At 33.0% G+C, this 23,956-nt stretch overlaps 1 protein-coding gene and 1 non-coding gene across 12 annotated transcripts in view; both read left to right on the top strand.

Moving 5' to 3' along the window:
* ORC4 (origin recognition complex subunit 4) overlaps window positions 1-23,956 on the top strand; it is a 73,862-nt gene that overhangs the window by 25,992 nt on the left and 23,914 nt on the right. For 9 of the 11 annotated variants that reach the window (XM_074302131.1, XM_074302129.1, XM_074302132.1 and 6 more), the window contains exons 2-4: window positions 844-915; window positions 8,470-8,546; window positions 8,846-8,936. In XM_074302131.1, coding sequence (XP_074158232.1) covers window positions 859-915; window positions 8,470-8,546; window positions 8,846-8,936 — 225 coding nt within the window. In that variant the 5' untranslated portion in view covers window positions 844-858. Of the gene's footprint in view, window positions 1-843; window positions 916-8,469; window positions 8,547-8,845; window positions 8,937-13,427; window positions 13,581-23,956 lie in introns of all 11 variants that reach the window. The other 2 variants (XM_074302133.1, XM_074302130.1) reach the window with 1 other exon arrangement.
* Window positions 18,205-18,311, top strand: LOC141565204 (U6 spliceosomal RNA). The gene has a single exon (XR_012488888.1). It is a non-coding gene; the product is annotated as a U6 spliceosomal RNA (small nuclear RNA).

Here is a 23,956-nt window from a genome sequence, read left to right as displayed (position 1 = left end):
ATTTGCAAATAAAGACAATTTGAAATAAACAATTTAATGAATGATAAAGCTTTAAAAAATGATTTGTTGACTACTATTTGTAGCAACCAGTAATCATCTTTTAAAACATCTACATATTAAAGTAAAAATTATAACACAAATGTGTAAACATTAATATAGTATACATGAGTATTCATTCACACACTGCCTACTCCTACCCAGCAATTGAAATCAATGAAGGGAAGCCATACCTAGTAATATGTTAGCCAGGAATATTATACCCATGATGAATGAAGCATGTTACCTTTCTTTTACAAAACAAGAATGGACTTGAGTATAGAGTGATGTGTGTATGCTTGGAATACATGCCAGATACAAAAATGTGTTTTGCTTGCTTATGCATACTTTTTAGAAGTACTTCTGCTGAAGGGGGAAGATGGAGAAAGAAAAAATAGATTTTTAATTTTTTAAAGAACTAACTTGAAATAAAAATTTGTTTTATGAAAACAAAATATATTAATAAAAATGTCTCTTTTATACTACTGTAAACTTTCCCTTTATTTTAAATATTTCTCTATTTCTTTATAATTTTTACAGTAAACATCTTTGTCCTTTTTTCCCCTAGAGAACTAAGTGATCAGTAAACAAGCCTTTTTGACTTGCCACTTTTTGACAATTAATTTAGACACTGTATTACATATGAAGTCTCAGACAAAAATGAAAGTACTCCCAGTCCTCAAGAACTAATATTCTAACTCTTAACCTAGGCGAGTTAGCCCCAGGTTTTAATGATAGAACAAAACAGGGACAATAGAATATATCATACTTGTTACACTATATTTTGCTTTCTTTTTTCTTTTACAGAACTGAATTGTTGAAATGAGCAGTCGTAAATCGAAAAACAGCAATCTAAAACATGGAGAGTGTATTTCACAGGTTAGTATATGTATTGAGATTAGTATACACTTAATAACATCTTTTGATAAACTTAAATTTGTAACATCCTTTTAAGTGATGTTGGATACTCCATTAAGAGAAATTATGTGTACGCAGATATGTGGCACTCAAAAGAATATTGTAAAGTTATATAGAATATTAGCTGAAAGAATATAATTTAGAATATAAAGCAAGACTGAATCAAAGTATTTAAGCTAGTAAGAATTTAGCCTTTTTGGCTAATTTATGACCAAATTATGACTGAGTTTCTAATTCATTAAAACTCAAAAAATTATTTTCATGGAAATTGCTATCTAGTCATAGTGATGTCTACATTTTTTCATCCTAAAAAATTTGTCCCATTATCCTTTTTAAGATATTTGCAGATTCAAACTGCCATTAACATCTCTCCCACTTTACACACATATAAGATGGTATTGCTGTATACATTAATTGGGAAATTAGAAGGTGAGGTAAGTTATATTTTGAATATGTTAAGATAACTACTGAGCATTCTTGTTGGGAAAATATTTTTATTTGCAACATTAGAAGTAGCAGAGAAGTTGAGGCAGGATAAGTAGATTTAAGAGTTTTCAGTGTAGAGGTGATAATTAAAATCATAGGAGCTGATGGGTTCACCAAGAGAAATAGTATACAGGGAAAACAGGAAAGCGCCAAGGACAGAATCTTGTTGAGATACTTGTGGCTGGATGATGTGATTTGGACCAGGATCCAGCAATGGAGACAGGAGGACGGACTGGTCACATAGGCAGAGAACCAGGAGAGGAGTTTCCCAAAACTCTGTAGAGAAGAGAGTAACAAAGAAGAAGTGATCAAAAGTGCTAGAGCCTGCCAGGTAATGAGGATTAAGGAAAGGCTATTGGATTTGACAATTAAGAGATCATTGGTACCTTTGGAGAGAATAGTTTTGGTGGAATAAGATTGAAAACTGGATTGTATGAGATTATTAAGAGTGTGAGGAGAGAAAATAGAGGCATCTATTGTAGCTGAGCTTTTCCAGGCATTTAGACATAATAGCCATAAGAAATATAGGATTGTGGCAAGATTAGAAGGATCAAATAAGGGCTTTTTTCTGAAGGAGAGACATGGGAATTTGTTAGGTTCTTACTAAGTGCTAATGAGATAATGAGATATTAGGTTCTTACTAAGTGCTAAGTCTGTACTTGACAATTCTCTAGTTCTGGCTTTTCCTGGGGAAGAGCTTGCATGCTTAGGAGGAGCAAGTTCATTGGTTGAAGTAATTCTTCCCAGAAGCCCTTGCATTATCCCACGCCCATTCTCTGGGAGGATAAAGAGGGCAGCTCTGGAGGAAAAAGGGAGTTGTTTCTGGACCAGACTTGAGGCTGCTCTCTGCAGGAAGGGAAGTCGGCTCTCTACAGGAAGAAGAATCTGTCCAAGAGATTTGAGTTGACACAGTAGATCTCCTCCCAGAGAGCAATTGGCAGCTTCTGGAGACAACAGCACATTACAGGAATTTTTGTAGGTAGTAGGGAATCCCATAAACAGGGAGAGATTGAAAGTGAGAGTGGGGATGACAGTGAAATTTGTTGGAGATAGAATGAGATTACTTGAGCAGGTAAATGATATCCCTTTGTTGAAGAGTAAATATCTCATCATGTGAAGAAGGAAATGTTGGCAGAAGGCATATGGGTGACATGAGATGAAGAGAGGAAAAGAAGAAACTCAGGCTGAATGTAAAGAAAAATTTTTTGCACATTATGAATCACAGTTCTCAATTTAGGAGACAAGATGAGAACTAAATTGAGAACCAAAGGAAATTTGAGGAGGGATGAAAAAGCATTTTGGAAAATCAAATAAGGAGAGTAAGATAGTGAATTGATCAGGAATTCTTTACCTTCAATCAGAAGCACATGCATAGAAATAATATGCATTCTTTAGAGGACTTTACTTTATTAAATATTTAAAGACTTTGCCTTTTTAGCACTATGGTGGGAGTGATTGGAGGCTGCTATTTAGCTAGGTATAATTGGTGATATGAGATATGATAATGGGTGGGAATTCAAGAGACGAAGACTGTAGAATTGAAATGGTTCACTAAGGAGTAAAAGATGAGTTCTGTTTTAGACTTGTTAATTGTGAGTTCTACTTATGGGATATTTAGTTTAAAATTTCTAATTGATGGTTGGTGATGCATGAATGTAACCTGGATCAGCAGATGATGCAGGGGATAGAATGCTGGACCTAGAGAAAGGAAAACTATAATTCAAATCAGGCCTCACATACTTACTGTGTATTCCTACCCAAATTATTTAATCTTCCTTTTCCTCAGTTTTTTCATCTGTGAAAAGAGGGTGATGACAATAGCACCTATTGGATTGTTGTGAGCATCAAATGTTATATTTGTTAGGTATTCAGCACAGTGCTTGGCACATAGTAGATGCTTATCAATATTTATAATGTTATTGCCATATACTTCTGGGAATCATTGCTATAGAATTTATAATGAACCCTTTTTAGGATTAATGAGATAACACTAAATGATAGTAGAGATAGAAAAAGGCCTAGAACAAAAACTTGGAAAACATCCACATTTATTGAATATTATGTGGATAAAAATTCCATGAAAGTAAACTTAGAAGGAGCTTAGAATGGAGGTAGAACAACCAAGATAAAGTAAAGAAAAACTTTAGAGGAGAGATTTTCCAGGAGGACAAGGTGATCCATAGTTGTCAAATGCTACAGAAAGGTTCTAACGGATAAAGAATGAGAAAGTACTATTTTGGAAACTTGGGAGAGAGCAATTTCAGTTGATGGATAACGTCAAAAGCTGCAAAAAATTTAGAAGATGTTAGGAGGCAACAAATTGAAAAATTTTGAGCATAAACAGTTCATTTGAAGTTTTTTTAGCTGTGATGCAAAAAGGTAGACTCTAGGATGGTTTTTTGCTTTAGCAATATCATTTGGGCAGCTGAGTGTGAGATAGACCATTATAAGAAGAGGCCTAAAACAATAAAACAAACTGTAGATTGTTGTAGTCCAGGCATGAGGTGATGACAACACCTCATCAGAGGTGCCTATATCAGATACCTATATATATTATATGTAGATATATCTATATAAATACTTCTATGTAGATATATCTATATATATATATATATCTATAGATATAAATAGGTAGATAGATAGATACCTATATTAGAATGGCAGCTATATCAGAGAGAAAGGGGACTTTTATGAAAGATGCTGTGAAGGTATAAATGAGCATTTGACAACATTTGAATCTTAAGGGGTCAGTGAGAATGAGTTTGCTACCATAGTATGGGCAGTAGAAGACTGTGATATCCTCAGTAGAGGGGAATTGAGAGGATTAGCAGGTTTGGGGAACTGAATTCAGTTTTATATGTGTTGAGTTTAAAGTACTTAACCATTGAGGAAACTGAGATAAATAACCAAGTGAGATAGTATAGTTTGAGAAGAGTGTCTAAGGCAGAGCATTCCAATACATTCATGTTTAATGAAGGAACAGCCATTTATTAAATACCTATTTTGTATGAGGCCATATGCTAAGCACTTTCTAAACATAGTATTTGATACTCAAAACAACCTTGAGCAGTAATTTGCGATTATTTTTGTCTCCATTTCACAATTAAGAAAGATAAGGTAGCCATGAAATGAGATGCTCTTTGTTACATAGCTAGAAATTGTCTGAAGCAGAATTGGAATTCAAGTCTTTCCAACTGCAGGCCTAGGGCTCTCTCTCTCCACTGTGCTAAGAATTTTAGGGTGTGAGAGATTAAGTAACCAATTCACTCTCCTGCTTTTCTCCCTGCTTTTTGTCTTTTCTTCCTCTTTAAATTGAAAGCTTGTTAAGGGCAGGGGCTTTTTTTTTTTTTTTTTTTTTTTAATAGTGTTCCTGATCCTTAACAGGGTGATGGAACAACTTAGTTGCATAATAAGTGCTTTTTGGATTGGATTGGAGAAGGAAGGTCTTTTTTTCAGTACTCTCATACTATGGAAAAGTCAAAATGACTGATGGGTATGCAATGCTGGAGAAACTGAGGCAAGATAGAGATTAGATAATTTTTAATATTTTAGTTGGATTTCTGAGAGGGAGAGATTGTGCTGGGGGTATGTTGTCCCAAGGGCTCACTCATATTTCAAAGCATCCAGCATGGAATGTGAGTACTCAATGACATGTATATGGCGCTAAGCTCTGGTCTACAAAGGGGGGTGGAGTTTGGTGAGCAGGAATCTTCAGACAGGGACCATCAGTACCGTTCTGACAGTTTGGGAGGTAGGAACATAAATTCTTAAAAATTGGAAGATTTAGGTGTCCAACTAGAACCAGGAAGTCTGAAACTTAGAGATACCAATTAGGTATCTGAGATAGGACGTCTGGAGTTTTATCTTTTGGAATGCCAGATCTCCACAGCCCTAATTCTCTCAGTTCTAATGAGCAGAAAAGGGGGGTTGCTATCAGTGGGAACTGAGACAAAACATTTAGGGAAACTGAGGCAGAACATTTGGGAACCTGAGGCAGAACATTTGGGGAGACTGAGGCAGGACAATTGGGGAAACCGAGGCAGGACAATTTAGGGAAACTGAGGCAGAACAATTAGAGGTGACTGTGGCACAACAGGTATGCCATGGTATTATAAAAAGAGCCCTTGATTTAAAGTCAAAGAACCTGGTTCAAATCTCAGTTTTTCTTGTTTGGTCTTTGGGCTTCAATTTCTTGATCTGAAAATTAAGGGAATGAATACATGATTTCTAAGGTTTCTAATTCTAAAGTTTGTCTTATAGGAGATTATTAGTGACCTTAGAGAACACTTCTACTACTATGGTTAGAACATAAAATTATTGGTAGGCTAGATTAAGGAGTAATTATATTATAAATAAAGATAGCCATAGTGGAGAAGTTTAGTTAAGAAAGTTTATAATGAAATAGCATGATTACTAAAAGAGCATCAGAGTTAAGGAAAGAGCAACATAGGAAATAATTGTTCCTGAGGACAGAATGCAAGGATCTGGTGAAGGGAGATTGAATTTCCTGTGATGGAATGAATGTTAGGATACATTGGAGGTGATCTCGAATAGATTTTGCATCCAAATGACAGTTAACTAAAGAAAGATAAGCCAGAGGGCAGAAAGAGACAGTCATTAATATTGCATAATTTTTCACTCATTATAAACAAAGCAGAGTTTATATAGAATAAATTTATTTTTTCAGCATTTGAACTGTATATAATTATAAATTGCATTTGCATGTGTGTGTGTGTGTGTGTGTTTTTAAACCAACATGTCCTGGCAGAGTTAATAGCGAATAATAGTAAAGCCAGATTGATCAAGACCTACCTCTGATAAATACTGATTATTTGAACCTGGGCAACTTGTTGAATCCCAGGAAATTCTCTGAGATTATGTTTCAGAGAAAGGACTGATGTGCATTGGTAGAGAGAGTTTCTTACTTGTGCCAGTCAAATCATAATTCTTTCCCTATTCTCAGAGTCATTCAGAGGCAAGTAATTGGCATTGTAGTTAGAATGCTGAACCTTGGAGTCCAGAAGAACTGAGTTCTAATTGTTCCATAGAGATTAAGCTGTTCAATTCTGGACAGATCACTTAATCTCTTCTTCAGTTTCCTCATCTTTAAACGAATAATAATAGTACCTACTTTCCAGAGTTATTGTAAGGATAAAATGTGATTTTTAAGAGGTTTGGAAGTCTTAAAGTATTACATAAATGCTAGCTATTATTATTATTTCTGTAGTCCCTTTCTCTATCCCTTTTATTAAATGAACATGATCTTTTAAATTACTTTGACACACTTTTATCATAAATTTTCTTCCTAAAATGGAAGTTTTGTTGGTAATATATAGAGATTAGAAATTGCTTATGTGTAGTCATCCTGGAAAGCAATTTGGAATTTTAATTGCAAAGAAAGTGCTTAAAATGTGCATATTCTTTGAGTCTAACATTTCACTATTAGGCACATACTTCCAAGAAGATTAATTTTTTTTTAAGTCATAATTTTATGTAATTAAATAACTGGAATAGCATTTCCCCATTCATAAGGGAAGTTAAAACAAATTGTAGAACATCAATTTTAACAGAATACATATTGGGGGAAAATTATTAACATGATTTAATACAGAGAAGCTTGGGAAAATTTGTATGAATTGTTGATGCACTCAAGTAATGAGAACCATGAAAATATTATACACAATGGTTAAATAACATAAATGAAAAGAAATTAAAACTCTGTTCTGTGAAATTATAATTACTAAATTTAAATCCAAAGGATTAAAGAACAAAAGTACTTTCCCACTTTCTGTACCTAAGTATGGGGAGTATAGATGTGGAAATCTGCATACTGTCAGGGTTTGATAATTTCCTAATCAGTTATATCAAACTAAATTCCCCTTCCCCTAATCCCTTTTATTTTGGTTACAAAAAAATACTTCTCTGGGAGGGAGAGGCTTGTAAATATGTTAGAAAAATGTGGTTTAAAAGTGAATTGATAATTAAATTTTAATTTAAAAATTTGGTAAAACGTTTTTAGTGATTTTTTTTTATCATTATTATTAACTAGTGATAATATTTTTATCCTCAGCTCCTTATAACTGAAAATTGAAAAGTTTTACATTGGGTGAGGGATTGGAGTCTAGTTCTGAAACTCAATTGTTTTATTCTCGTGTGTGTGTGTGTGTGTGTGTGTGTGTGTGTGTGTGTGCGCGCGCGCACGTGCATGCATGCAGCTCTAATTGCCAAAATCTATTTTAAAAAATTTAATTTTAAAAAAATTAAAAAATTAAAAAATGCCTTTTGTGCCCTTGCCACTGATCAGTCTTGGAAAGTCTCCTTTCTTTTCGTACACTGATTATTGATGATAGTATTGACTGGAATGGAATAAAAAAATCTTACCTTGGACCAGGCTTGAACTTTATTGGCCTCTTTGCATGGAATATTAGATGAGTGGTCATTCATCTTGATAAATTTAAACTGTATAAGGATGTAATATGCTCTTTTTTAAACTATGAAACTATTTTATAGTTTCATAGACATGTGGTTGGCATACTAATGTGTTTGTAAAGCAAAGTCATATATTCAGTGATTAATTTATACCAGCATAACTTTGTAGTCTACCTCTACATTGCCAGCCATATTCATTTGGTTGATAATGTTTGAATGGAAAGAATATTGTTTCTCTTTTTGATTTTATCATTTTGTACTTCTGCCTCAGGGATTTCCATAATGTATCTGTTAGAACATCAAAATTTTAGACTAAGTTCAGAAAAGGGGGAACTAGCGTCATGATTATTAGCGCAGGTTTATTGGAAATTAGGAAGGTTTGGAAGTGTAAAGTACATCACAGTATTTTAAAATAGCAAATTTTACCAATCATTTACACTATTTTGCAAATTAAATAAATAAGTTTATAGAGGGTTATTGACTTGCTTATGGCTAAAAATAGAATTATTGGTACCTAATTCTGGTACTCATTTTCTCAGTATATTTCAAAATTTTATTTGCAGACAAAACTATATTTTAACTTTCCCTGCTATTTTATAGGTGCAGAGAATTTTACGTGAAAGATTTTGTCATCAGATTCCCAAGGGTAACCTTTTTGGAGTCCAAGCACAATACAAGTAAGACAAGCATTGGTAGCCTTACACATGACTTATTTTTATACTTTTGATTAGAAGAAATCAAAATTTTCTTGTCTTGGTCACTGCTAAGAACTTTAATACTACTTTTCCTCCCTCTGTTTAGTATAAGAAGTATTGAGGCTAAAATTACATTTCCATTTAAATTGTTTGGGGTTTATGAGTGTGTGTTTTTTTTTTTTTTTAAATGTGTGTGTGTGTATATACATATATGTATATGTATATACACACACACACACACACACTTGATAGGTCTTTATTTTTATCTTTTATAATTTCAGGCATTTAATTGAACTGCTAAAACGAACAGCTATTCATGGAGAAAGTAACTCTGCATTAATTATTGGACCAAGAGGATCAGGAAAGACTATGGTAAATATTGATTTGAGTTTTTTCTTCCCAGTCCATAGATTGGAGCTTCTTATATATGAGCATATCTTACTTCCTCAACTTTTGATACATTGTCCTGTTTTGATAAATTGATACTTTGAAAGTTTTACACTACATGACTTGCAAATATTTAATTGCTATCATTTTTTTATTCCATACTATCCTGTCTTTAACAAAATGTCTCTTCAAACATTCCTGCTCTTTCCATCTCTTCTTCTATTGTGCTGTTTACAAACATAGCTTATGTCTTTATATTTCCATCTGTTATCCTAGTTTTCTTCTGTCCTTTGTAGCTAAACTCCCCAAAAAGCATTTCCAGTAGATACCTGTGCTTTCCCCTTCTCACTCTCTTCTTATTCCTTTATAATGTGACTTCTGATATTATTCCACTGAAACTTCTCTTTCCAAAGTTACTGATGCTCTCCTAATTTCCAAGTCCAGTGGCCTTTTTCCCCCCGTCTTTATTCTCTTTGATCTCTTTGCAACTTTTGACAGTATTGTTCATGTTCTGTTCCTTGATATTCTCTTTTGTAGGTTTTCAGAACACCTCTCCTTTCTCCTGATTTCTTCCTTCCTATCTCATTGCCCCTTCTCTGTTTCCTTTTCTGGATCCTCTTCCAGATCATACCATCTGTCTGTAGATAGCCCTCTCAAGGCTCTGTTCCAATGTTCTCTTTCTCTTCCCCTTCTTTGGTAATCTTATCAATTCCCATGGATTTAATTACCATCTTTATGCTGATAATTCTTCTATTTATGTTTTGTTGAACTCCAGATATTTTTTGGCTCTTCTCCAAGCTTGAAACACTTTACTTCCTTAACTTCCAACTGTTAATGTCTGTACCTACTTTTAAGTCCCAACTAAAATCCTGCCTTTCAGGAAATCTTCCCTACTTCCTCTTTATTCCAGTACTTTCCTTATTTTAATTATTTCCTGTTTAGGTTGTATATAACTTGTCTTGTATATATTTGTTTGCATGATGTCTTTTCCCATTAGATTGTAAATTAATTGAGTCCAGGGACTGTCTTTTACCTCTTTTTCATATTTCTTGTTCTCAGTACATCATAGATTATTAATAATGTTTATTAAATTGAAATTGGTTATTTGTGTTTGCATTGGACTATTCCATTTAAGCCATGTTCTGTATTGTGGATGTGTGTGTATACACACACACATATACACATAAATATATAGAAATATATTTATTTATACACATGTGTATACATAACATGTGGGCCTAAACTGGTTAGATAGATATTTTGCTTCTTGGGTCTAGGTATTGGTTTGGCCTTGTCCCATGTTCCCAGTCTACCCTGCCTATGTGCTTTGCCTCTGCCAACCTTGGCTTATCTCTATCTAGCAGTACTATAGCATTTTCTCTGGAGTCTTAGAATGTATACATATTTCCCTTATTACAGTTCTTTCTGGTGCATCTTTAGAGCTTTACTGGGGTGCTTGTGGAGAAACAGGACTCCTTTAGGTCTTAATACTGTCATCTTTTCATTACTCTTTAGACTCAACTATGACTCGCCTCCGATTTCATCATTTCTTATCTTATGATTAAATTTGTTTTTGTATCTCTTTCATTTTGCTTGTTTTTCTTTTTTAACTTTCTAACAACAATCTTAATGTTTTTCCTTTGAAATGTATGATACTTTTGCTAAAATAGGTATTAAATAGCATTCTATAGAATGGCCTGGAAACTATCCACCATTTATATATAATATGGAATCAGTGGGACACAGTGTACTGGGTTCCAGGTAACAAACATAAATTTGAATTTTGATAATAACTAATTTTTAAATTAAAAATTTCTTTTACTTTGTCTTTCAAATTTTGATATTATTCTTGAAGGAAAATCTCAACTGTAGCCTGATTTTAAAAGTCATTATATTCCTGCTTAGTAACTGAGGATAATTAAAGACAGGTACCATATTTTACTTATGCTGCATAAATCAAGAATTTTCATAAAGGTCCCCTTGTGTAATGCACTGTGCTGTGGCAGTAATGTGTAATGAAGGAGACAGCATACAAACAAGCTTTGTGTGTAGGATAAATTGAAAAGAGCAATCATAGGGAGGGGGAGACAAGGACAATCTTCCTCTAGATGGTAAGATTTTGGCTGGAGTTTGAAGGAAACCAGGGAATTCAGAATGTTGAGACAAGGAAAGAGAGTATCCCATATATCAGGGACATCTAGCAGTCATGCTCATAGTCTAAAGATGGGAGGTTTTGTTCAGAGAAACCATTGTTATTGAGAAAGAAAAGTTATAACAAGAAGACTGAAGGTAATCTATTGTCTCTGAATCTTTTGTTTAACAAATCTTGCTTCTTGCTTTTTTTTTTTTTCTTTCTTATCTACATATTTATAAAATCTAATAATGTGGGCTTCAATAAGTGGCACTTTCTAAATGATCTACTTGAATCTTAAAAATTCTTTAAATGTTGAAAGTTTAAATAATGTAATAAAAGTGAGTAATTTTCATTTTTAAAATTGGAAATTGTGTTTTAGAGTTTATATGACTTAAGGATTCTTCCAAGATATGATGTTTTTTCCTGTTTTTGGTCTAGACAGGTGATTTCCTAAAATGATGTAGTTAATACACCCAAATATAGTCACAAAAAGAATGAAGTGTTACCAGTTTAGGAAGTGTAGAAACTTTGAGTTAGAAAGTGTCCCTTAGTAGGTGATCTTTAAATATATTTAATTGGAGAATTCATTTATAGATCAGAGTCTCTAGTGTAGGGGAATGGGGGTTTATTTTTCTTCTTTTCCTACTGGCTATAAGAAAAGCTACTAAGTAGTTTCCCTGGAGCTCTTAAGGGAAAATGGATAGGGAGTATATATGTTCTCTTCTGCCTTTTCAGTGCTATTCTATTCTTATGTATGTGCCCATTCTTTCTACAGATTGTGTATTAGTGGGAAAATGCATCTCTGTTTTATGAGAGGAATAATTTATATAAGTTCAATTCGATTAAACTTCTTTGCTTTGAGCTAATTGTCTATTGGCCTGACTGTTCATGGGATGCACACCAATAAGGACTTGGGTTTGTAACAATGAAATCCAAGAATAGATATACACAGTGTACTTTCAAACTTTCAGTAGATGCCCTACTTTGGATTCAACATACAGACCAACATTGGTCATTGTTTCTGATAAGAACTTTGTTGTTTATCAGTATTATTTTTATTTACATAATATGGTTTTTGTAAGTATTATTCTATGGGCTTTGCAGAAGTTTATATATAACTTCCCGTGATTCTTTAAATTAATTCATATTTTTTGTTCCTTATTCAAACAAGAATATTTTATGATAGCCATATACATATCTAGAACAGAAATAGGCTTTATATCCAACTCTCCACCTTCCTACGTTTTTGTTCACAGTACTACCAAATGCTTAGAAAGGCATTTAGGTTTGAAATTTCAGTCACCTCAGCTCCTCAATTTCTTACTTCACAGATCTGTTCAGTGACATCCTTATTATTCTATCTCCATAGCATCTTTCTTAAACATCTACTTTCTTCTGTAGTGAGGTCCAAGTAATACCAATATTGAAACTCATAAAGGCATTATATATATTCAAATTCTTACTAGTTGAAGGTTATAATTATGTAAAGTATAGTAATTTGTTTCAACACACCAGAAATATGTAGCTGGAATTTGAATTCAACTATTACTCTTTTTTTTGTACTAATTAGGATCTAGAAGCTATAAGATAGCTGTTCTAGTACTTTAGACTCTTATCCCCTTGTAGAGAATAATAAGCCAATGACACTTTATTAAAGAGTCCATGGTCCTTTCTAATAAAGTGGATCTCAGATAATTGTAATATTACTTTTATTAACTAGCTAAAGGGTTGTTAGGAAGAAAATTGTTTTGTAAACCTTTAAAACACTATATAAATTTGAGATGTCATTATTATTATTATTATGTGTGGCATGTGCAAGGGAAACAAAAGATCTAGTGCTCTTATTTTATCATTGTGAAACTTCTATTATGATATCTTCCACATAAACTTTCAACTTTATTTTTTTTCTTTATTTAAGCTTTTTATTTTTCAAAACATGTGTGAACAATTCTTCAACATTAGCCCTTGTAAAATCTTGTGTTCTAATTTTTCCTCCCTTCCCCCATACTCTCCCCTAGATGCCAAGTAGTCCAATATATGTTAAACATGGTAGAAATAATGTTGAATCCAGTATATGCATATATATATATATATATATATATATATGTATATATATATATATATATATATATATATATATATATACATATATATATATATATATATATATATATAATTATCATGCCGCACAAGAAAAATCAAATTAGACCAGTAAAAAAAAAAAAAGGAGAGAGAGAGAGACAGAGAAGCAAAATAAAATGCAAGTAAACTACAACAAAAAGAGTGAAAATGCAATGCTGTGAACCACACTTAGTTTCCATGGTCCTTTCTCTGTATTGTAGATGGCTCTCTTCATGACTGAATAATTGGAACTGGTTTGAATCATCTCATTGTTGAAGAGAGCCACGTCCATCAGGACTGATCATCTTATAATCTAGTTGTTGCCATGTGTAATGATCTCCTGGTTCTGCTCGTTTCACTTAGCATCAGTTCATGTAAGTCTCTCCGGGCCTCTCTAAAATCATCCTGCTGGTCATTTCTTACAGAACAATAATCTATAACATTCATACAACATAATTTATTAGCCATTTTCCAATTGATGGGCATCCATTCACTTTCCAGTTTCTTGCCACTACAAAAATTGCAACTTTAAAATCTCATTTTGTCCATATAATAACAAATCCAAACTAATTATAGTTTTCATGGTCTTCTTTCCTTTACAACTTTGATTTCTTCCCAGTTTTTATGATAGTCTGGATAATTCCTTCTTATTCCTAATTTGTTTGTTGTGTAGTCTTATTTGAGCCTGTTTCCTTCTACGGAATCCTGGTTCCTTGCCCCTGTACTTTCTGGAATAAGAAAGAGTCCTTCACTACTTTTTTGCCTATGGTTTAGGTCATTTAGCTCATTGTTCTTAACTCTTATTGTTTAATATTGTTATATTCAATCCCAAGGCTTAACTTGTTAGCTCATTTCTATTAGAATAGTAGAAAATAATTTCAGAAAGCAATCTTTTTTTTTCTCCCTATTTCCTATTTGTTTAGTTCTTTTAGACTTCCTTGGTAATCCAAATTATGCTATATGAACAATTCAGAAAGTACTTTAAAAAAGATCTATCCATTTGACAAGAAGCAAAAAATAGGAGTATAATATAGCAGAAAAATAGTGGAGTTTTGATTAGGAAGCCTGGATTCAAATTCTAGTTCTGCTTAATAGGCCTTTATTTAATAAAATTCTACTGGTTTCATGGAATTGGTGGGAAAATATTTTGAAAAATTGTATAAATGTATATCTTAAGCTTAATGTCTTTATTTGGCCAGTTTATTACATGGAAGTCAGTGAAAATCTGTTTACTGTATTTACCATTGTAATAGGCACTATATAAATGTTTATTCTGCTCATCTCTACTGTTTGTTCAAGGTGTTGTTCCCCAGTAAGTAAAGAGCATTAATTTTCTTGTCTCTATCATTTTGTTACATTCATATTTCTAAATTTGCTCTTCTCCCTACCTTTTACTATTATCCCTCTGCCATACCCCCACCCCATCATGGGATGTGAAATGTGTTATGTGAAAATAGTACATATCTTTTCCTAGATCCAGAAAAAAAATGTTATTGTCAGTTTTTTTCCTAGATGGTGCTATTGTGCTGTCGCATATAGTCTTAATCCTAATGAAAACTTGTATTTTATATCCCTGAAACCTAGTAATGACCAAATAAAGGGGACTTTTTGGTTCCAGTGTTCCTTTTTGCTATTTAGACAGTTATTGTACTGACTAGTGCAGTGTCTGGCCAAGAGTGGTATTTACTTTTTTTTTTTTTTTTTTTAATATGATTAAAGCATAGAAGTATGTGATACATATACCAATGAGAGAAGTAATATGTATTCTCTCTCTAGAAGTAATTGTGTTTTGATATCACAGGTCCAGTTGAGTGATCATAGAGGCCTAAATTAAGACTGATCCTATGTTATTAGAAAGTGGAGTATGAAAGATGTAGAGACAGAATCAATAAACCTTAGAAATTTATTTGGATACATGGTATACCAGAAAATCAAGAAGACATCCAGGTGGTTCTGAATCTCTAAATGTAGATTTAAGCATGTGTGGGAAGAGAGTTATTGAAGAAAAGGAAAATGCTAGAAGTGATGGCATGACTAGATATAGATGACTGAGTTGTAATTTGTGGGAGAAGACAAGTGGGAATAGATTATGTTGACTTTTAGTACCACTTTCATGCTTTGCAGGCTTTCCACTGTTTTTTGGAATTCCCATTCCATAGTATACAAGCTTTCCCTTCATCATTTTTTCTCAGTCCTTACATATACCAGTGCTCTGTGAGACCTAGCTTTGCCCTCTTGACACTATATCTTTTTTATTACTGTCTATACCGTTATCCAGATACTCTAGTATTTACTAGGTGGGTGGATATTTCCTGATCTCATTGCCACTTCTTGACTTTTCCTTTATAAATGTTAATATTTAACATCTCTTTTTTGAAGCTCACAGTATGAAAACTTTCCACCTAGTCCAAATAGTAGAGGCTATTATATAGCAGCCTTCAGGTCATTTTTTCTATTTCCTCAAGGAGTTCAGTCCCTTAGTCATTCTGTGATAGATTGAACTTGGGAGAAAGAAGAGTTCACAGATTGTTTAAAAAACATTGTCCTACTTGGGGGTTGAAAAGTTTCATTGTATGTACTTTTCACTAGACACAGCATATCTGGAATATAATCCTTATTTTGTGAGGCTAAAGTTTTAGACTAAAATGGAAACCTGTAGCAGGTTAAGAAAAGGGAGGATAGACTGGCTAGAAATCCAGAAATTATATTTGAGGGAATGTGGCAAGTTATCTTTTGTTCACAGAGAAAGTAATGAGAGGCATGATGACTTTTAAAATTCACCTTGGAACTGGTCTAAGCATTCTGGAACACAATTTGAAACTGTGCTCAAAAAGTTACTTAAATAGCTTATCCCTTTGACTCAAGTGATAACTCTGCTAGGCCTATAACTCAAAAACAACAAAAGTTATTCATGGCATTATTCATTTATAAAATTATAGCAGTTTTTTTTTTTTTTTTTTTTTTTTTGTAGTAACCAAGAATTAGAAACTGAGAAGGATACCCACAAACTGAAGAATAACTAAACAAGTTTTTGTTATTTGAATGTGACACAATATTATTAAGGTTTTAAGAATTGTTGAAGGGAAAACTACCAGAAAAAAACATTGGGAGACTTGTATAAACTGAAATAAAGTGTATTAAACAGAACCAGGAGAATGTTTTGTATAAAAAGTGAACTCCAAAAGCTTAAGAAGTCTGATGGACACAATCACAATTCCAAAGGATTCTTATTAAAACATTGTCTCAGATTCCGAATGCAGATTTTCTTTTTTCTTTCTTTTTTTTTTTGGACTTTCTTCTACATGACCATACATATTAGTAATGAACTATATTTTTCTTGCATTATTAGTGATGGAGGGAAAGAATTTGGACCTGAAAGTAAAAAAATTTCATTTTAAATAAAGATTGTTAAATGGAAAGGGAATTAGATTTAACATTCTGTGTGTAGTTCAGATGATATTAATAGAATTGATAAATAGAAATTAAAAGGATTCAGTTGAATTTATAATATTAAAAAAGCCTGACATTTTATTCAGAACTCCATGCATGTGAACCACCTCCTTTTCCAGTTCCAGCCCTGCAGAAGACTTTCTTAAAAATCCTTAATTTGGAACAAGCTTGTTTATAAGTTAGTGATAATAAATATCACTTATTTCATGGTGGTTGTCTTCATTTGTAATTGTTAAAGTTATTTTGTATATTGTTTTCCTGTCTCTGCTTTATCAGTTCCTGAGTCTTTTTTTGCCTTTCTTTTTATTTCTTATAATGTAATATTCCATTACATTCTTCTACAATAATTTGTTCAGCTATTGCTCATTCAAAGGACATTTACTTTTTCCATTTTTTTGCCACTAAAATTCTATCACAAAAAGTGTTGGGTTTAATTCTAATAATTAACATATATAGAGTCTTTTTTCCGTAACCTCCTTTGGGTATATGCTGAGTAATGAAATTTCTAAGGTTTCTGTTTAGAATTTTTTCTGCCCCTTTTTTCCTTATTAGACATAAAGTTGAATTGTAATGAAAGTTTGAAGCATCTCAAGAGTAAGAATCAATAGTTTGTACTTATATCTAACACAGTGTTTCATTCTGTTACACTCTTGGTAACTTATCTATTAAGTATTTGTTGAGTTGTTTGTTAGCAAAGAATAGGATCTCTTCATTAAGGAAAATAGTCTGGAGATAAATATAGTAGAGTGATTTTTTTGTTTGTTTGTTTTCCTGAGGCTGGGGTTAAGTGACTTACCCAGCGTCACACAGCTAGGAAGTGCTAAGTGTCTGAGACCAGATTTGAACGCGGGTCCTCCTGAATTCAAGGCTAGTGCTCTATCCACTGTGCCACCTAGCTGACCCAGTATAGTAGAGTTTCAAGAACTAAACATTTTGCATTGTGAAAAATCTTGTTTAGCAGATGCAGAATTATGATATTAGTAGTTTAGCCTGAGTCCAATTGGAAGTTTAGTTTTATAACAGGCAAGTTTTTGTCTACATATTTATAATTTGTTGAAACCATAATTTAATCATTTAAAAAACATTTATTCACTAACTTTTTTGTGATCTAATTATTATTGTTATTATTAAATGTCTCTAGTGCACTAGAAACTTTCCGAGGCACTGGATGGAATTACACAAAATGAGTGCAGCAGTCTATTCTCACAAAGCTAACATCATAGTGAGGGAGCCATTGGAGTTGACTGAGAAAAAGAATCACATGGTCACTTTTTCCCTTAAAGAAAACCATTTTGGCTCCAATATCGCCTGAAGTGAATAGAGACTTGAATTAGGGAGAGTAGGAAGGATGTTACAGTCTAGATGTAGATAGATAGCAGATGGTAAAGGACTGAACTCTTGTGGTAAATGTATGACAAGATATTTTTCCAGGTCCTTAACCAAGTCTTTCCCTTATTCTTCACTACTTTACACTTTCCAGAGAGGGTCCTTGCATATGCTATATCATTTTTGCATAATTATAAACCTGGTCATTTGAAAAGCTCAGAATTACTCATAACAGTAGCACATAAACTGAAATTATAATGATGTAGAAAAAATTAGTGTGGCCCCTGTGCAAATATGACTTGCAAATTTGTAAAGCATTTCATGTTTTTATAAAAATAAGATTATTCTGAAAAAGAAGTGGTTATATTAAAAATATATATTTTAGATTTGGACAGATTTCAGAAGACATTAAGATCCTGTGGACATATTAAACCCAACATGTTTAAAACATTAATTATCTTTCCCTCCAGACCCTTCTCCTTTCTAAACTTTCCTATTTCTGTAAAGGATATCACCATTCTTCCAATAGCTCAGGATTACAACCTGGACGCCTCCTTACTTTCTTTCATTCCTCATTCCCCCATATCCAATCTATTTCCAAAGGCTAGTGGTTTCACCTTTACAACATCTCTCAAATACAACTTGGTTCTCTCCTCTGATAACTGCCACAACTTTGTTGCCATTCTTCATCTCATCACACCAAAACTATAATAATAGCTTGTTGTTTGGCATGCTTGTCACATGATTGCCCCCAATCCAATTAGCTTGCCAACATGATTTTCCTAAAGTGCAGGTCTGACTTTGTCACCTTGCTACCCATTTCAAATTCGTTTTCAAATATAGACTCTTCTGATCTTCATAATCCTTGATAACATAGTATCCCATTCCTTGCTTATCTTTACTCATCTCATTGTTCTCCACTCCCCTGTTCTTTACCATTTCAGTCTTGCACTTTACTCCTTTCCATGTACTCTTTGATCTGATGACATTAACCTTCTTGCTATTCCTTGAATCAGAGTTCCATTTCCAAATCCCAGGCATTTTTACTGGCCGTCTTCTATGCATAAATGCTCCCCCTCCTCATTTTTGCCTTTTGATTTTTTCCCTTGCTTCCTTCAATTCTTAGCTAAAACACCACCTTTTACATGAAGACTTGACCAGTTTCTTTTATTATACTCATTTGTGACTTTTTTCTATATATTCTCTCCCTCTGTCTGTCTCTGTCTTTCTCTGTTTCTCTCTTTCTTCCTCCCTTTCCCTCTCCCCCCAACCTCTTATTTGCATATTTTCCCTCATGTCAAATTGTGACTCTTGAAGATGGAGTACTGGGAATGTTCTTTACATTTCTTTGTATCCCTAGCACTTAGCATAGTGTCTGTATTTTATATGTAAATATGTACTGACATTTATAGATATGGACGTGTGTGTGTGTGTGTATCAGAATCTTCAAAAAAGATTATTTGTTTTTTTTTAAAAATAGAACATTTCTGCTCTGCATGATAAATGTTTGAATTCATTAACCTGCAATAAAAATGGATAAAATCATAAAAATAGAAATGTAAATGTGTGTGAAACAGGAAAATAGATTTATGTTAGGGGCATTTCCAAGTTTTTTATTAGTAAAATTGCACTCTTTATGGCTCTTTAAATTATTTTACTGAGTAGATTGTGTCCTTAAGCTTCGTGATTTTACCAACTACAAAAGATGGTTTACTCTTTGATTATTAAATTTTAGGTTATATAAAAGTAACTTGAAATCCTTCAGTATTAATGGATATTAATTTGTATATGTTATTAAAAAATTTAGTAAAGAATTCAAACATATAATTAAACCTTTTAAGTCATATAACAAAATACTAATATAGAAAAGCAAATGAGTCATATCAATCTGCTTTCATTTTAGATCAAGCTACAGTGGGATTTTGTTATTTTCTCTTTCACTGACAAAAATAAAGTAAAACTAAAAGCAAAATCTTAAAACAAATCTGTGTTTTTTAAAAAAAGTGTTTTTAAAGCAGCAGTGATGAATGAACAGAATCCCAAATAAAAACCAGTGTTAAGTTATATCTTCACTTAATTAAAACTTTTAAGTAGTTAACTGCATAGCTTATTTACTTCATTGCCAAGTGTGTCTAAGAAAGCTTGCTATATAAAATCATAAAAGTTCTTAATAATAGGAAGTATTGATCTATGGTTAAATTTCCAGATTTAACAGCATTCAATAGATGTTCTGCTATTTTTTATTTGGAATTGTGTTCTTGTTTGTGTGCCCCCCCTCTGGATGACTTTCTTCAATATTTGCTAGCATTGGCAAATTGAGTCCTCATAGAGCAGGTAATTACTCCTTCTATAATTCAATTGTAACTTTATAAAATTGGAGTTTCCCTGCCAGTTAATCTCAAACCCCCCAGCCAGTGAGCTCTCCATTAATAGCCAGAAAGTATGTCAAGAACTATTGATTAAAAATATTTTCCCCCAGCCCTTCTCACTGAAGGCACTTTCTTCTCCACTGAGGGCTCAGGGGAGAGTGAGTTCTAACTTGAATGTAATCATATTGAGGCATACATATAGAAAACACATGGCAAAGTAGTATCTCCCTTCATCTAGTCTTTAAATTGCTTTTTTTTCTTCATAGAGTTCTCATAAAGTTCGCTTTATATTTACTCCTTCCTATAGTGAGCAAACTAAGTGGATTGGGTATTCTTATTTTATAATTAATTTTCCTTAAGTCAGGGAAGAATTAACATAATGAGACAAAGTTGTATATGTATTCATTTCCCCTATGGTGGAATTCAATACATAGCTAATACTCCTATTCCATCTGATTGACTGGGAGACAGCTCAAAGTCATTCTTTTTCTTTGTATTCACAAAATACATGTGTTGTATACAAATAGTTTGTGTTTAACAGATTCTTTTACTTCTTTTACTTCTACAGCAAATTAAAGGATTTTTTATGATCACGTGGTCATTGTGCCCACAAATCTTATTGCAAGTTGTGGCATGGTCATTTTTGAAGGACTGATTTCGCCTTAGCCATTCTGCATTAATAATACATTTTATAATTGTGAGCATTTAATTATATTTTCACTTTATTTAGCTTATATAATTTACTTGTCTTAATCTATGCATATTACATATGTTTGCAATATATGAATAATTTACATTTAGCTCTTAATCATCTATAGTAATAGCATCCTGACCAGTAGTCAGACAGTAATCAAAATATTTTTTAGAATTTGTGAGCTGGTTATGGTGACATATCCCTATAATCTCCATTACCAAGGAAGCTGGGGTTAGTGGATCGCTTGAACTTGGGAGCTCTAACCCTCAGTGCTCTAAACCGATTAAATGTTCTTTGCCAAAATGTTGAATTCTCAGAGGAGGGGACAAATATACAAAGGTCAGAAATTAAACAGGTCAAGGCTTCCATGGTGATCAGGACTAAGAATGGCTATTGTGGTTTCTACCTGGGAAAAATAAGGAGATCAATTCTTAGCAGAGACAAACACAGCCATGAATTTGTGATAGAACAAAAAAAGATCACTAGACAAATATTCTGATATGCATCTTAAATTTGAGACTATGAAATCCCAAAGAGTTAAAAAAAAAAAAAAAAGATAAGCTTAAATGTTATAGACTGAAAAATATTTAGAGGAAATCAGATCAGAAAGAGTAGGAAGTGCTCAAGAATTAATTTTTGAATTCATAATATGAAATAATATATTTGAGAATGAAAAGAGGCAATTGTTTTAAAGAGAATTGAGGTGGCATACAGGGAACTTGCCATCCATTTTAAGTTTGTAAGATTTGTTATTAGGGTCGAATACATGGGCAGTGAAAGAGAATAATAGAGAAATACAGCATGGTCCTATAAAAATAGTACCAGGTAACCTGCCATCTGGGTCAGGGGGAAGGAGGAGAAAAATTAGAACAAAAGGTTTGGCAATTGTCAATGTTGTAAAATTACCCATGCATATATCTGATAAATAAAAACTATTAAAAAAAATAGTACCAGGGTTGTTAGAGCTAACCAGTTAAGGTTAATAAGGAAAGTTATATATAAGTATGGATTTTTTTTTTTTAACTGTTTGGAGGAAGCAAAATTGGAATGATGATATTTAGTGATTACAGAAAGAGTAGAACTGTGGGCACTTTAAATCTGCTTCTCTTTTTTGTGCCTAACAATATTGGGAGGACTGAAGGTAGAATGAAAAGGGGATAATGTAATGTTGCTAATTAACGATAAATAGGAAGGATAGTAGGGACCTTACTTTCTAGAACAAAAAATAATCATTGATGGTTCAATATCAGCTTTTTTACAAGGGTTTCTATTGGAGAATTCTAGAAACTCTATGCTATTTTATGTGATGCAAATCAGAAAAAGGTATGCTAATCAGATTAACATATGACAAATTAGGGGAAACTAGTATTCAAAAAGATTTAGATAACCTAGAACATTGAGATTTTTCTGATGTGATGACATTAGAGACAAACAAAATCTTGCAATTGGGCTCAAAAAATATACTTTACTAGTGTGTTGGGATGGCGTGACAGTTTATCTTCAGGAATCTGAAAGATCTAATGGACTGGACTCAGTCTCAGTAATGATGGCAACTGAGGAATGATAATGTATTCTAACATCAGAGAGACATAACTTGGACTTAAGTTTCCAGTAAAATTAAAGAATTGCTGATTTTTTTGTGGTGGAGGAAATTTTTACAATGTAAGTTTCCACAAAGATGAAATTATAGTTCTACATCTCTGCCTCCCCTCTCTACTTTCCAACCCCTTTCTCCCTCCCTCCCCAAAAATCATAGACATTACAAGGCATAGGAACCCAGAATCTTTTGTAGTGATCAGTCTTGCTACACTTAAACCAGACACCTTTATTTCCTTTCACTAGGAGAATTTATAAACTGATTCTCCATTAGGTGTAGCTTCTTATTGTCTTCTGGAGCAATTTCTATAATTGGAATCACTTTGGATATGGTGCAGTTCTTCTGGGAGTATACTTATTGATCAATAGCCACATTGCCTATACATTTGTAGACAGTATAATAGTTATGTGATTATTAGCGTCTTCTGCCATAGTAGAAACAGTTGGTATTCTCACATCTGTTTTGTGGCTCACCATGGGGGGAAAGAATTTCCTTGTGATCAATTTACTGTACATTCTAGATTGATTCTCACACTGCATACTTTGTCTGTTTCTGGACCAATAGCAAAAGCTTTTCTGATTAGGTAAAATATTCCATAGCTTATAATCCACTCACAGAGATCTTTTCTGATGTTAGCAGTTTACATTGCTATGAGCCTTTTTTATTTTTCTTTATGTCATGAAAACAGATAATTTCAGCTGATGATCATTTTGTGCTGTAAGCTCAGATATCTTTAACACAAACTTTATTTAGTTGGCATCAACTCATGAAGTAAGATCAGCATTTTAGTTTATCTTTTCAGCATCTCTTAATATTTTCCCACTAATTCAACTCTTGTTTATTGAAAATGAGACTTTTGTCTACAAAAGAATAAGCTGTACCTCCTGCTTTTATGGAGCTCATAGGTTAGTTGAGGAAATGTTAAAAGATAGCATAAGATAAAGCTTATTAACATGAATCCTACATGGAGTCACATAATTGAATATAGGAATGGTGAAAAATATGGATATGATAAAGATAAAATGTTTGTGAATGCATCAACCCAAAATTAATTCAAAATCATTTGTGTAATGAATCCAAGATGTTCTGGCAGTGCTTGTCCATATTGCATTGTATGACTTCACTGCAGACTTGGTTCTGAACATACAACAATGTGAACTTTGTTGTGCACATGCACAAACGCTGCCAGAAACATTTCAGCTCAGATTCAAGATTGGAAGGTGAAAAAATTTCTTTGGGAGAAAAGAGGTCACGAATGGAAAAAATTTAAGAAGTCATGGTATATAACATTGTATAATATGAAAGAATAATACG

Source organism: Sminthopsis crassicaudata, chromosome 3 (assembly GCF_048593235.1).
Source record: "Sminthopsis crassicaudata isolate SCR6 chromosome 3, ASM4859323v1, whole genome shotgun sequence".
NCBI lineage: Eukaryota > Metazoa > Chordata > Mammalia > Dasyuromorphia > Dasyuridae > Sminthopsis > Sminthopsis crassicaudata.
This window is presented reverse-complemented; position numbering and strand designations above follow the sequence as displayed.